At 47.4% G+C, this 15,404-nt stretch overlaps 1 protein-coding gene across 2 annotated transcripts in view; it reads right to left on the bottom strand.

The window, feature by feature from the left end:
- Positions 1 to 5,931: 5,931 nt before the first annotated feature.
- Positions 5,932 to 15,404, bottom strand: part of LOC121595243 (protein tiptop) — a 177,114-nt gene continuing 167,641 nt past the window's right edge. For both annotated transcript variants that reach the window (XM_041919052.1, XM_041919053.1), the window contains one exon: positions 5,932 to 15,181. In XM_041919052.1, coding sequence (XP_041774986.1) covers positions 11,203 to 15,181 — 3,979 coding nt within the window. In that variant the 3' untranslated portion in view covers positions 5,932 to 11,202. The remainder of the gene's footprint in view (positions 15,182 to 15,404) is intronic.

Raw genomic sequence — 15,404 nt, 5'->3', positions numbered from 1 at the left:
AGATCTCCAATTGGTCCTACGTTACCTGATCTCATTGTGTTCCCCTGCGCCTCGTGTCAAGCTGATGGTAACTGAAGGAAAACCTTCTCATTACAATAGTTATTCACTGTTAGTTTGAAAGATTTGAATGTTCTAACACATTTTTTACGTTTTTATTAAAGGCTTTTGCAGTCGTGCAGGGCTATACTGGTTACCGAGGCTTATTATACCACGCAACTGAACGCAACCAGTCCTTGCTACGATGGGATGGTGTGGATAGATATCGATCCCGTCCAGCCTTCCAGGAGCCGGCGCCTGTATTGAATAGACGCTAAGGCCCCTAACGAGAAACTAAACACAGTTTTTCTCTGATCATTTATTGGAAAATTTATTTCCCATTGCTCAAGCAAACCCAGAACCAAATAGAAGGCAGTCCAGATTCACAAACCCTGCCTCGTTTGATTTCTAAACTTCAAAACCAATCAATTACACACTTTATTGAATGCTAACTGCATTAACCATTGGAGACGAATGCTTCGAAAATCCTCCGATCCTCACCGGATGCAACATTTCAAAAACACTTGTGCAAGTGCGCAATGCACGCATGAAACAACAGCTCATAAACTCGTCTGTTTCATGAAGCGCCACAACATTACTACTACAAGCCATTGTTGCAAGATGCAATAGGAACCGAGCGGGCAGGCAGGCAGGCAGGCAGGCAGGCAAGAAGATACCATCGGTTTCTGCATTTATTGTATATCGATAGCACTTAATCAATGGTAAGAATGCCGCACATCCGGTCGTAGGCGCAACCAGCAGGCAACCGAGAGTCTGGCGCTATTGGCCGCCTTGTAGTATAGTGGAGTTTGTGGGTCGTAAATTAACGGGGAAATTATGATGCTGAATGAAACGGATCGATCGATCGGATGCACCGGAAGCGTCTACCCACTGATGTGCAGGCGCCACACAAGTACGAGCGCCCGCGAGCATTTCGGTGCCCAGCGCACCAGCGCCATCGAACGAACGAATAATCTGAGAAGCATCAAAAACACACAGGCATGTGTTTTATTATTTATTTACATTGTAAATTATACAAGAATATTGCCCTCCACACACGCACACACACAGAGCGCACAGTGCAGTGCGCTTAAGGGCAGGGTGCGTTCTGATCTAGCCCCACTTGCCCCCACCGATCCGTTCTTTTGTGCCGAAGAGACACCACAAAGTGGGATTCGGCAAGCGCCGAAGGGACGGGCCCACAAATAGGCGCTAAACATATTTCAAACGTGAGGAATAACTATCACCCCGCAAGTGGTTCTGTAAACAGTGTGCATCAATAACAAACCCGTGTCTTTACCCGCCTTCTACCTGACGATCGAGTGATGTAAGCGTTGGTAAGCAAGATCGCACTGAAGATCACCACTCTTTCTCCGTACAAGGGTGATGTTTATTTTCTCGAACAAAAAAAAAAAAAAAAAAAAAGGAATCCTCTCCATCATCAAACGTGCTGATTAGATAGGCCCCTTTGGGGGTGTAAACATTCAAAACCAATTAATTCATTGAACTACACACGAATCGGTACGCCCGCGAGCGAGGGCACGATCGAACAGATCGGTCGCATGTAACGCATCATGACGTGCAATGCGAGTACGGGCACGGGCCGTTGCTGATCAAACGGTGGGATGATTGCTTCGGGCATCGGGGGCAGTTGGCACAATGTGTACAAATTAGAGCGCAAACACAGTAGGGGAGTTTGTGATAAATATTTGAACACATGATAAAGTGTTGGCTGTTCGAGCGAGCTTCTTTATTGCACGCGGCGAGCAAACAATTGAATCGCTCGGCACTGGTACTGGTACTGTGTCTATGAATAGCTTTGAGGATGAGAAGAACAGACCATGTTTCATGTCGTTTTGAGTAACACATCAGTTAATGGTGGTCTGTTTAAAAAAAAAATGCTTCATATTTTCTCGACTACACAAAAAAAATCTCCAAAAATGAATCAATTCTTTGCACACACACACTGCCATTTAACACAGCGAAACGGTTTATTTGCAAACATCAAAGCGCATTTCGAGCGCATATAAAATTATGAAACATTGGCACCGCTTTTCATCGACCAAAACTGACACTTGATACGGCTCTTGATAATCTTACAGGTACACATTCGGTCTATTAAATGCCCACAGAACCGCCGCCCGTTTGCTTGTGTTCTAAATAATCCTCCAACGCAAAGTAGTGCATATTTGTTGAAAAACAAAAAAAATCTCCCTCGCCAGACGAACCACTGTAAACGTGTGCAGCGGTGTCAGGTTGGCTAATGAAACGTTCTTTGCTTAGCACAGAAGCGGCCCGTTTGCGCGCGCGGAAGGTGTTTAATCTTCAGCTCAACCTTCGGCTTCAAACCAACCGTGTGCGCAGATTAAAATGTACCGTGCCGCTGTTGGTGGATGAATTTAATTGTGCGCTTCCGGTTGTTGCGGCATGGTTTTAGCTTGTTTTTTTTTTTTTTTTTGGGGGGCAAGATTGCCGCTTCGGTATCTCTTATAAAGATCAAACGTTCGTTTATCAGTTAAGCCTAGGGATATGGGGCAGTGAGTGTGGTTCTGTCGGCAGCGAATGCTTTAATCATAATATTTACTAATCACACAGCTCCACGGCATGGTTGCAAACACTCCCGCAGCCCCGACTACTTTCAGTCGAGGTGATAATGATACTACCCGCAAGGGTGTAATTTGAGGTCGGGATTTTTTACACTGGGATGGAGAAATATATCAAGACGCTGGAATGTGCTGCTTCAATAATAAGGCGGCAGTTTTGCTTCTTTTTTATTGATTAATATGCATATTGATAGGAGAGGATCGTTTGAAGATCATGCAACATAGAGCCACGAAGAAATGGTGTTTGATTTTAGTATTTCTATGCCCTTAGTTCAACAAAAGCATGCTTTTGCAATGTGATATTAGTGCTATGCTGCTAGCAATGCAGTTCAGAGCTACATTGACCTACTACTTGCCCTTTCGGCAAAACGGTGAACAAGTGAAGCAATTACATTTCGTCCCGGAACGGAATCGTAAAATTTAACCATCGTAAAAGGTAAGAGAATGTTTGCCATAAAATCAAAGTGCCTCCTGCCAGTGATGGCTTAGAATTCCGCAAAATTTACGAGTTTCATTGAATGGGCAGGAAAGCATTTTATTGGAAAGAAAACTCGCCCAGCGCATCTCGAATCGAATCCTTTACGAGTGTGTGTCGGTACGAGTGAAATGCACACACACACACACTGCACTAATAACTGCGTTTCGGTAAAAAATGCTTTTGATGATAACAAATTCTCCAGTGGAAGCTTTTTTGGTGGTGCTTACGGACGCTTTCCCATTTAAGATTGATCTCTTCTAAATCGCATTTATCACAAACGGACCACCCGAAAAGGAGGGCAGGGAAGGAGGGAAGGACAGCATTTCCCAAAAACTGCATTCTAACTGCAATCGCCTCTGATCGCCGCGCACTGGTGAACCATTTTCGGTTTGTGGCGATGCCTTTTGGGACTGTGTGTGTTTGGGACGATGGCGAGTAATGTGGCGTAGTTTCACCGGTGAAGCGGTTTTGTTTTCTCTTGCCAGCTCGGCGCTCTCCTCCAGCAGCGCCTGGCTCTATTGATGCTATAAAAATAATTTAAAAAAAGATTTATACCTTTATTATTGCACTGCAAATTGCATCGGGCATGAAAGATTTACTGCATTCTTTTGCCACCCGCCATCTTTCTACCCGGTCTTTGCGTGCACCAGTGCGCGGCCGAAGTGCCTCCAGGCGTTTTTCCTTTTCTTTTGGTGTGTGTGTTACAATGCTTGTCGGTAGGATGCAGGTTTCGGTCAAGTGCATTTCTAGCGCATTTTATGACAAGTGTTGATTCGGCTTACGCCTTTGCAGCGATTGCACTTTCCTGCATGTAAGTGGCAGCAGTTTAATGGGTTTGAAACGCTGTTTTATTGAAGTGTGTGAGTTGAGATGCGTTTTTCGTGTGACGTTTGTTAACATGTTTGGGGGGTGTTTGTTCGTGGCACTCGTCTTTACAACTTCCCTCTATATAAAGGATATTTGCAATGCAAATCGATCAACTACAACTTTTGACTCAATTTTATTATAGTTCTTGAAAAGGTAAAAAAACCATTATAGTGAAAAAAAGTTTTATCTGGCTGTGTGCATCCAACGTTATTTCCTCGTATTTTTGTCCTTATTACAGGGATTCTCACGATTTATTCGTTGGTTCCTATATTATTTTGGGCTAGCCTCACGATTTATTCTACGTATTTCATAGACTTTTGGTTCGTTCTCGCAATTGATTGATATCGTCCGATTGAACATCAATAAAATTGGACCAACAAACTTTTAGACAACGCTTAACAAAATCGTGAAAACACACAAAAAACCAAAGCAACAAACAAACAAATATGGAAATCAACCAATAAATCGTGGAAAATCCTGTAACGTATTTCACCTGAAGGATCGGTTGTATAATTCTTAATTGTGTACAAACTACTTCAATAATTTAGAAACTGGTTTGATTATTATACAGTAATAATTGGTTGAAATTGTTTCAAATAATTTTACACACAATGAGAATTGAGTAGTGTTTTTTTATTCAGAAGGAATTTTGTAATAAAAGAAGTATGTATCATCAAACATTTTTAGTTTTGGTTTTCATAATTAAAAATGAAACTTTAAGTATACCTTGCTGCATTTTTTTTCTTCATCTGTTTGGCGTAACGACCTATGCGATCATGCTGACCTATATACATGCTTTCGAGACTTTTTTAGTAACACCACGCAGCCGGATAGTCAGTCCTTGCTGCGGAGGAACGGTCCATATGACGCTTGAACCCATGACGAACATGTTATTGAGTCACATGAGTTGGTGAATGTACCACGAGAGCGCCCCTGTTGTTGAATTTTATTTACGCTTTTTCTCATATTTCGTGAGCAATTAATCCGTGTTTATAAGAAAATATTTTGTTTAAATAACTGATCTACTACTATCAGTTTACCATTTACCATACTCTTTGAGATCATTTACACATGCGCTATAAATTACTTTTACAGTTTCACAGCAAGAATTATCTAGAAAATATTCTTATGTGTGTTATGTATATATTTTTTTTTCATTTTTTATTCAGGAGAACCGATCCGAAAAGGCCGTATTGCTGTGTATGTATGATATTGTATATAGAAATGCTTTGGTTAGGATTGTTATTTAAAAAGCCATTTGTTTATAAACATGCCATCATAGATCGCAGCTGTAGTTAATTCTACCTACAAATCCAGCGCTACAATCGCTTTACGGTCTTGACAAATAATATTACACATTGCAACGATTCTTATTTTTTTATATTGCTTTATTTTATTAGCAGCATAAAAGTTTAAAAATTTATTGATCAGGTTTATTAAATTTTTGAGCATTTTGATCAATATACACAACATTAGTAAGTTTAGGCTCAACTGTTAGACGAGGAACTTGTGGAGCCCAAAACGAATGTAGGAATAAATAAAGCGTATTATCTTAAAATGATTTAAACCTGAAGAAAGGTTCTAAGTTCCTTTGCATACTTTTTATTTTTTTAAACATGAAAACAATTTTAAATTCCACCAAAATGCAAACCACCACTTCTCTATCGATATTAACCAGCAGCGCCGCCCCTCCCTAGCATGCATTCGTGGTGAACTTCTCATACATACCAGCAAGAACAGGGTGCACAAAAAAAGCCCCAGTAGAAAAAAAAATTCACCACTACCAGCCATCAATCATTTCTTCTGCACATGCACGCAGCCAAAGCCAAACTCACCCCCGAGCGAAACAAAGACAACCTGCACAACACAACACGCTCATCGCACGCGCGCAAAAGAGACGAGCCGTCGTTTCGCCCAGCAGCAGAGAAAGATGGATTTATGGCCGTGTTTCGCCGAGTTTGTTTTCTTTATTTTATTTTCATCCTACATCCGCTCGGCATTATCTTTCCCTACCTGTACCCGAGGCGCAAGGTGTTGTTAAGCGACGAGCATGATGATTCGCCACACGTTACCCCTTCCTAGAAGCACACACACACATACCTTGGTCGTGTGGGGTGGGATACGGTTGGTGTGTATTTATCGGACGTCTGTTTTGCACGTTGCACCCGTTTCGCTTTATTGCCCGTCACGCTCGTCAATGCGGCCGCTTTGGCTGTCTCTCCGTTCGGCGAGGAGTGCAACCCTTTTTTTCCACCGCTGAATAAGTTGGTCTCGCTCACGCGCACACCCATAACTGTCCGAGCCCAATCAGCGCAAAGCGGGTAGAGAGGGCGAGTAAGACTCGACACTCGAGCGAGCAGAAATGATGGCGACATGACTGAAGAGATGCGGACATTTCCTTCACTCCCCCGTGCGAAGAGCCGGACAGCGTCCATCGCTCACCTCGCACCTGTGCGAAAGAGATGGCTGGGTGTACGGGGCCAGCGATGGCTTCTGGTATGAGCAGCGCGAGAGTGGAGCGTGCTTGTCTGTGCACTGTGTGGAGTCGCGTAAACAGGTCCTTTAGCCGGGACACACCATCACCGCACACCACACCACGGTACGAACGATGCAACTGCAGCTGCGAATTGAAACGCTCTTTCCTGCTCTCTCTCACTCTCTCGTTCTCTGGAGACTCTTTGGTGTGTTGTTGCAGTCTCGAGAGGACCACAAACACACGTCTTCAGCCAATGCCAAGTGGACACGACAAATCAAAACAAATCAATAGAACAAAACAATCTCCCGGAGAAACGTCAACCCAGCCTACTGCGACCACCATCACCATCGAAGCATTTGTTTCGGATCCGTTTCATATGACGCTGCCCAAAAAAAAAAAAAAAGAAAACGCACTACGCAATGCAATGGTTTAAATTTTAACATATACATAGGTTTGTTGTATTTTGTCGGTTTTTATTTTATTTTAGTTTTGTCACTGATTCCTGCTACAACATCCCTCACCTCATCTCTCTGCTCTGCTCTGCTGGCATCGACGTATTTCTCGGTTTGAGCGACTTGTTGCCCACGCAAGCGTACCTTGTTTTCTTCTTCTTCTTTGCGTTCAGTTTGGGGCGTATTAAGGGGGCGTTTGTGTAAAGTGGGAGAAGGATTTTTTTCTCCTTCTCCTTTTTTGTTCTCTTTTTCCATGCAATGCAATTGAGAGTTTTTCTTCCGATTCTTTCACCCTTCTATGAGATTTCTTTCCTTTTTCTTCTGCTGCACCCCCGGAGAATGTCCCACCTTACTGTGACAGGAGGGAGGGGTGGTGAAGAGCGTAAAGACGGGGGAGGAAAGAGGCATTTAAAAGTGTTTTTAAAAATTTGCATTTAAATAATAATTGATTTTATGTTGTTCTTTTGTTACTTCTTGTTCATTCCATTATTTATAGGTTTTGTTGTTTTTTTATTTTACGTTTCTTTTTTCGCTTCTCTTCTCACCATTTTCTCCCATTCAAGCTGGCTCTTTTTGCGGGGGCATTCACATGCATTTTTCTCTCTCTCTCTCACTCGAGTTGACTTGTGTTCTCTTTCCCTCTCCTTCACCTTCGAGCCATGGCAATTGCAATGTATAGTGCGCCCGAGTTTCGAATTACTTAATATTCCTTGCTTTTGTTATTTTACAAATTTGGCGATACTTGTGATGGTAAAGATTCTGTCCGAATCTCCGAGCGTAACAGCTTTCGTAAACTTATGCTTCGAATTTGATTCTCGTATTTCTTGTTTTGTTTTCTGGTATGTTAATTGGAGTGTTTTTTCTTCTTTCTTCTAATTCCTAGAGCACGCGCGCGCACGCACGTGTGTATGATGGTGGCGTGATCCAAAGTAGACTAGTTATTAGATGTATTATCCCTTAATTTGGAGCTCGCGATGAGCTGTTTATCCATATGTTTTTGTGTGTGTCTTACGCAATCGTTTTGAAAATTAACATATTTTACAAATTTCCTTCATCTTTACTATCGCTTCACCACACGCTGAACACAAAACGGGAAAGCATGACATGGCAAGTAGGGCAAGTAGTAGATTTAACTAGCTGCTGCTTTCGTGTGGCTGCTTTTTATCTACTCACTTGTGCTAAGGTTCGTCATCTGTATCAGGGGCGTATTGGGGGAGGATTGGAAGGCCAAACTCTAATGGTGATTGGTTGCCGAACTTGGTTATTTTGTGTATTACAATTACAATTTTCACTGGGCAGCTTGTTGACTGTTTTGCGTATTTTCTTCAATGTTTTTTCTCAATGCTTTGTGTCACTTTTCTTAAACTTTTCCTTAACTAATAGAGCCCAGTTGGAGGATCTAATGCATCGAACCAGCAAGCATTAATTTGCACAGAAGCCGGCTGACTGGTCACTTTGATCGAGTATGCCGTTTTCATCCCTTTCCCGTTTGCTTCAAGCAGTAGCGAAGTTTTGACTCGTTCGTTTTTTACTTCTCACTGTACTGTTTGTATTATATTTTGTTTCTTTTTTTCATTTTTTTTCATTTCTTTTACCCTAGCGCTTTTTTATCCTGGCGGCAAATTACGTATACGTTTTTTTATCTTCCCTTCTTTTTCGTTTTATTCTTCTTCTTCTTCTTACTAGCACTGTTAATTTTCAGCCGTATTCGTATGAGTGTTTCATTTTAATTTGTTTCATTTAAAGATTCCAAACATTTTAAATAGATGTGTGTGTTTGTGTGTGTGTGAGTTTGTTATATTATTACTATACCCGCTCGCACCTAACTCCCCTTTTTTCCACTGTTATACCTTCTATATGGCCCGTGTAAGCCGACACACGGCTTATCCGTGTTCGCGAGTCGCAGAGCTGAGATTTTGCAGGCTTCTAGTTTGCATTCATCGTATTTTATATTTATAGTAATAATAATAATAATATTCATAATAATAATAATAATTATATAGTAATATACTTCAAACTGCGTCTCAATATACAATGTACATGGGGTTTTTGTTTTGTTCTTTTATAATATATGTATATATTTATATATATGTATAGATAGAGTCCTCTCTTCAGTATACCATTGTGTGAGTTCGACTGCTTTGCGTTGATTCAATTGTTTTTTTTTGCAATTTTGCCCGCGTATACAGAGTTTCGATCGTATGAACTGTGTATGGGATTTTGTGTGTAGTTCTAGAGTGCTAATAATGCTAAATGCTTTCCCCGTGGAAGGAGAGAGGAAGATGGGAGAAGATGGGTGCCACACACACGCACACACACTCAAGTTTTACAAACCCGGCGCACTCTTTCGTTTTGGGACAGGAGGGAAGCCTAATGCGATGCTTCCTGTGGAGAGGGGAGGGAGGGATGAGGGTTGGGGGCGTAAGAGAACTAGCTTCCTTGCTCCTAGTAATCCTATAAGTTACGTAAATCACTCTCAATAAATAAGTTTTCATCAATCGCTTCAGTTTTTGTTGCTGTTTGCTGTTGCATTTAAATCGCATCTCCAGCCCAATTGGATTCCCTATAGGATACTGCTACGTCTTGATGCGCTTGGCTTCGCTAACTGGATGCAGGCGTTTGGAAAATACTTTTAGAGGTTTTTAGAGTTTTGCAGTTTATTTGTTAATGCCTAGTTGGTTGTTTATCTTCTTTTTTTTTGTTTTTTATTTTCCTTACTTTTTTGCTTGTTTGGACAGCCGTTTTAGAAATGCTTACTTTCTGCGCGTACTTCACGGAATTCAGTAAAATGGGCGAGCGTGGGGCGGTATACTATGCTTATACGTTTGAGAGGATGGAACTTAACCTGTCCCCACATCTCCTTATCCGTGTGTTTTTGTGTGCGATTTAATCCATTATTTTAAAGACAGGCTAATCAGTGTGTGTGTTGTCCTATTAGTGACCTATTTACAGCACGATGGCGATCGTGTTAACTTCGCACACGCTCACTCGCTTGCAGGATGCCGACCAGTGTCGAAGGGCAAAAACGACTTCAAAAGGAAGAAGCATTGCTGGATACTCTAAAAGGAAACTGTACTCATCACATAATAGGTTTATACTTTCGCTTAACAAAAAAAAAAAAACAAAAAAAAAAAAACAGAAACATAAAACATGTAACCTGAGTAGAGTGGAGCTTAATAAACCGAATAACACAGACAAAAACAGGCCAAATGGAAAAGAAAATTATGTCCTTTTTTCGGTAAGATCAATTTCCTGATGTGTGATTTCTATAATTGTGCGCTAAATCTTGCTTCTAGTCATACGGTATAAAGTGAATGATCGGAGCTGTTTGTTTGTTTGTTTAGTATACTGACTTTTGGCACGTCTGTTGGTTGTTTCTTGTTTGCTTTTTTTTGTTTCTGTTTTTAAACACTTTGTTTTACATTGCATGTAGAATAATGGTCTACTTTCGTTTGCGAGCTGATTGGTTGTTATCTTTAAGTTTTAGTTTAGAGTTTTCTGTTGTTTTGTTCGTGTAATTGCAACGAAGAGTTAAACACTCTGTGAATTATTTTCTGCGTAAGATTGTGTTTGTTTTGTCCTTATTATTTTTCCAACTCATCCAAACTTCCTCTTCCGTATACTCAAAATGTAGGTTTTGTTTTGTCACTGTTTGCGTATCTCTTCGTTTGTTACCAATACCAAAATTTGCAATTTTGCGTTTGTTTTTCGTATTTCTTAACCACTTTTCCATGTTTGCATTTTTAATAGGTTTGTGTAAATTACGTATACCAATTTTTTTTTTTTTCCAGAGTAAATTGAATTTGCTTTTTTCACCCCAACTCGTTTTTTTTCGTGTTATTTTAAGCGCAGCGCTACAGTGTGTATGTGTTTGTGGCGTCGAATTGGTTCAACGCACGTTGTTTCACTTTTCGTATTTTGTTGTTCGTGTGTTTCATTTTCGTATAACCGTGTTGCAGTTAAGTTGACTATAGTTTACCTTTCAAATTGCCTTTTGTTTTCGCGCACTCGGCCCCCCGATCGATGTCGCCGTCCGCATTGCCGCCCGTTCCAACCTCGAAGGGATATGTGTGAGTGTAAGGTACCGCCTGTGTACCGCGTGCGTTCGATGAGTAATCTGCATCTGAACACTCACCTTCGGGGCTGGGACTTCGTAGAAGCAAACGGCAATGAGAAACTGTCCATTGACGATCGCCATTTTGTTGTTGCGCTCCATCTCCGGTCTCATTTCACGCCCCCATGTTGTTTGGCTTCCGTTTCGGCTTCCGCTAGTGTTGACGCTTAAGCGTGTCAGACGTACTTGGAGGAGAGTTGCTTCGCCAGCTCGGTGTACTTGAGGAACTTGGAGTGCGGGCTCTCATCGAACGCGGGTGACTGTGACGCGGGTGGACTTTTGGCTGCGGGTCCATTGCCCTGCTCGAGCCCTACGCGTCGCTCGACACTGTCCCGGCCGCCGGACGACCCGGACGATGAGCCGCCGGCAGAAGATGAGCCGCCGCCCGTCACCAGGGACAGCGGTGCCGTCGAGCCGGTCGACTTCGGTGAGTGCGGGGCGGGCGATGAGCGCGTCTTGAGCGACTGGGCGCCGCTGGTAGCGGCAAGGGACAGGGCGCCACCGCTCGAACCCGCCGGAACCTTCGGGTCCGGGATGACGTCATCGCTGACAAAGTGCGCCTTCGACAGGTGATGCCGGTAGGCACCCTTCGACCCGAACGTGGTATCACAGTACGCGCACTTGATCGTGCCGCCGGCGACGTCCTCCGACGTGACCGCATCGTTGCACGCCCAGCTAAAGGCCAGGATGGCACCGGGTGCGGTCCGCGAGCCGGAACTGTTCGTGGTGGCGGCCAGCAGGGCCGAACTGCTCGATCGTCCCCCGGCGCCACCGGCCGACGGTGTTTCCGTTTTATCACAAAGCTTCTGCAGTGCGGCCAGTGGGTGAGCGCTCGTCTTCTTACCGCCTGCGCTGCCGGACGATGCTGCATCTCCTGCGGCGGATCCACCACCGCCGCTGCCGGCCCCAGTCAGACTGTCAAACATGGACGAAAGCGCCCCGAGGCTGTTGCTCACGCTGGAGGATGACTTTTTCCCGCCACAATCGCCGGCTCCGGGCGTCGAGCGGGACGCAATGGAATGGTGATCGCTGAGCGGGCTGGCCGCCGGGCTGAGCGGTACGCTGGCGGTGGAGAGGCGCGGGCTGGGCGCCGGGCTCGACGCAACACTGCTGCGCCGGGCCGACAGCTCTTCGCGATCGTCGCGATCGTCACGCTGCTGCGCCTTGCTCGGCGGTCGCATCTCGTGATCTTGCTCGTGCTCATCCGCATCCTCCGGCATCAGCTCCTTCTTGATGCGGATCTTGCCCTGCTCGGACGGTGGCTTCGATTCCCCCTCCGGCACTTCATCGTCACTGTGCAGCTCGCGCTTGATCGGTGGCTGCCCGTGAAGTGGTTCCCCGGCATGATCCGCATGATCCGACTGCTCGCCGTACGGTTTGTCGGGCGTTCCGCGCGGTGTGGAATGGCTCGGCGTGTCAAACTTCTTCTCCGGCGTCAGCGAGTCCAACCGACTGCTGCCGCGCTCGGAGATTGAGCTCGATTCACTGCCGCTGCGCTCACGCCGCCCGTACTGCTGCGACGCGTACTGTGCCTGCTGCTGATGGTGGTACGATCGCAGCAGGTTCATCGTTTGCGGATCCACCAGCGGTTTGGTGTAGTCTACGCTCTCGTCAATGCCGAGCCGCTTCAGAATGCTCGAACCGAGCGGGGTCGAGCTTTGCGTGGCACCACCTGCACCGCCTCCGGCATAATTCGAGCCACCGTGGCGCGATCGCGTATCGAAGCTCTTCTCGATCAGCTGCTCGATCGCGTTCAACACCGAAGGTGAGGAGCTTTTCTCACCACCACCACCACCACCACCACCACCGTTGCCGTCTTTCTTCGCCAGCATTGAAACGGGCGAGAGTAGGTCCGACCCGAGCGGAGACTTTTGCGAGGACAGGGGCGAAGCCAGATCATCACTAACACTCTTGCGCCCGGTCGGCGTCACGGGGGAGATCGAGTCCGGTGGGATGATGGTGTTCGAGAGCAGCGCACTCTTCAGCTTGTCCCGCTGCTGCTGGGCGGCGAGCAGCGCCGTCCCGCCAATGCACTGCCGAATGTGATCGACAAACATGGTCGTTTCGATCTTGTCGTTACACTTTTCGCACGTAATCTTGCCCGCACCGAGATCGCGCAACGGTTTGTTGGCCGCACTGACTGCCGCAGCCACTGCGGCGGCCGCCGCCGCCGAGTTGGGCGCCGTTTCGGCCGCCCCGTTCTTGCCGTAATCGTGCTGGGCCCGCTCCATCTCGAGCAGCTTCCGCACCGGGAGTGACTTTTTGCGCTTCTCGCGCGTCTGGCGCCGCCGGCTGCCGCTCTCCGTGATCGACCGCATGATATGCTCTTTGTAGTGGGCGTTCTTCACCATATGGTTGGACAGCTCCTTCAGCGAGGAGAACGCCTGATCGCACACTTTGCACGTGAGTACCGCGCTGACGTGGCTGTTCGTTTGGGCGGCGGCGGCCGCTGCACTGGCGGGACCACCGGCGCCACCACCAGCTCCTCCGTTCGCCCCACCACCACTAGGACCGGCACCCCCAGGACCTCCAGCACCGGGGCCACCTGCTCCCCCACCACCACCACCACCGCCGGATTTGTCCGAATCGGACGACTTCCAGGAGATGATCTGCTCCTGCGAGATGATGTTGGTGTAGTGCTGCGTCTGCTGCATGTGCGCCGTCATCTCGGCGAGCGTGCGGAAGCTCTGGCCGCACCACATACACTTCAGGATCTGGCGCGTCTGCTCCGCCCCCTTGCCCAACCACACGTCCTGGCCGCGCACCAGCTTCCGGGGCAGTGGCATCGTCTCCTTGATCAGCATGTTCAGCTCGCTGGGGGAAGGTTTGGAGGATCCACCGTGTCCTTGACCACCCTGACCACCGGAACCACCCATGTTGTTGTTGTTGCCCTGGGCTGGTGGTGGAATTGGTTGCTGTGTGTGACCTCCCGAGCCACCTCCCGCACCTCCACCACCGCCACCGGGGGGTACATTAACACCGCAGTGCTTCGTTTCCTTCATGTGCGTCGTCATGGCGGCGAGCGATGGGAAGCTCTGCTTGCACCAGACACACTTCAGCACATCCTTGGCCGAGTCGGCGCCCTTGTTGAGCCAGTGCGACTGCCAGGCACTGTGTCGGCCACCTCCTCCTCCTCCACCTCCACCACCACCACCACCACCGGAATTGCCCGAGCTGGGTGATCGGTAGATGTCTTCCCCGCCCAGCCGGCTCAGCTCCGACATCTTCTCGAGCGCTTTCGTGGCATCGTTCGTGACGGCGGCGGCGGCCGCGGCAGCCGCTGCAGCCGCTGCCACCGATTTGTGCTTGCCGTTCCAGCTGTCCGCGTGCATGACCGCGTGCTGCTGCTGCTGCTGCTGCTGATGGTGGTGGTGATTGTTCTTGGGGGACAAACCGGCCGCCGCAACAGCCGCCGCCAGATACGGGAGCTGCGGCGTAACCGGTGTACTCCAGGGCGTCACAATGGCCGGCTTGTAGTCGAGCGAGCGGGTCGTCTTGCGGGGCGGGGGCGATGACGCCCCGTCCTCATTGCCCGTCCGCTTCCGATGGCTCACGGACAGATCGAGCGGGCTGTTATCGCCTAGGCCCGACTTTTGGCTGAGGTTGACCGCGTCCCCGCAATCACTGCCACCGTCTCCGTCGCCGTCCCCATCTGCTCCACCGCGACTTCCACGTCCACCACCCGCTCCACCCGCACCGTCCCCACCGTCCTCGTCCTCATCGTCGTCTTCCTCGTCCTCGTCGCCACCTCCACCGCTGCCACCGCCGCCACCCGAGCCACGCTTCTTGCTAAAGTCTAGCACGGTCGCGTCATCGCTCTCGTCCGTGGGCGAGCGGAGCGGTAGCACGGGCGGTGACCCGTTCCGGACCGAGGCGAGGCCGGCGGCCAGCGGCGACCCCAGTAGTAGCCGGTTCTGTTGTGCTGCAACGGCTGCTACGTTTAGGTACGCCGCCATGGCGGCCGAATGCTGAGGCAGGAGGGCGGCTGCAGCGGCCGGTGGCAACGTCGGCGGCAGCGTGATCGACACCGGGCTGAGGTTGTTCCCCGCGCCCTGCTCGTCACGCTCCCCCTCCGAGCGGATGGACTCGTCCGAGGGACAGCGCCCACCGCCCGACGACGATTCCCTCGATTGGCATCTAGGGCTGGCCATTTCACTGCGGGGAAGAGAAGGAAGAAGAAGAAGGAAAAGGACGTTAGCAGATGTATTGCAATGTTTGTGTCGTTTGGTGTGTCTAATTAAAAAAAAAATGAAATACTTAAAACACAAAGATAGTAATAATATAATATTAGAATAAATTCGATTTTAATTGATGTGTTTTGGAGATACTACGAAAACCAATGCTAATTGGCAACTTATGACCTTGAGAGGCGACAATT

The sequence above is a fragment of the Anopheles merus genome, chromosome 3R (genome assembly GCF_017562075.2).
Source record: "Anopheles merus strain MAF chromosome 3R, AmerM5.1, whole genome shotgun sequence".
Taxonomy (NCBI): Eukaryota; Metazoa; Arthropoda; class Insecta; order Diptera; family Culicidae; genus Anopheles; species Anopheles merus.
Note: the sequence above shows the minus strand (reverse complement) of the source record. Positions and strands in the feature narration are given on the sequence as shown.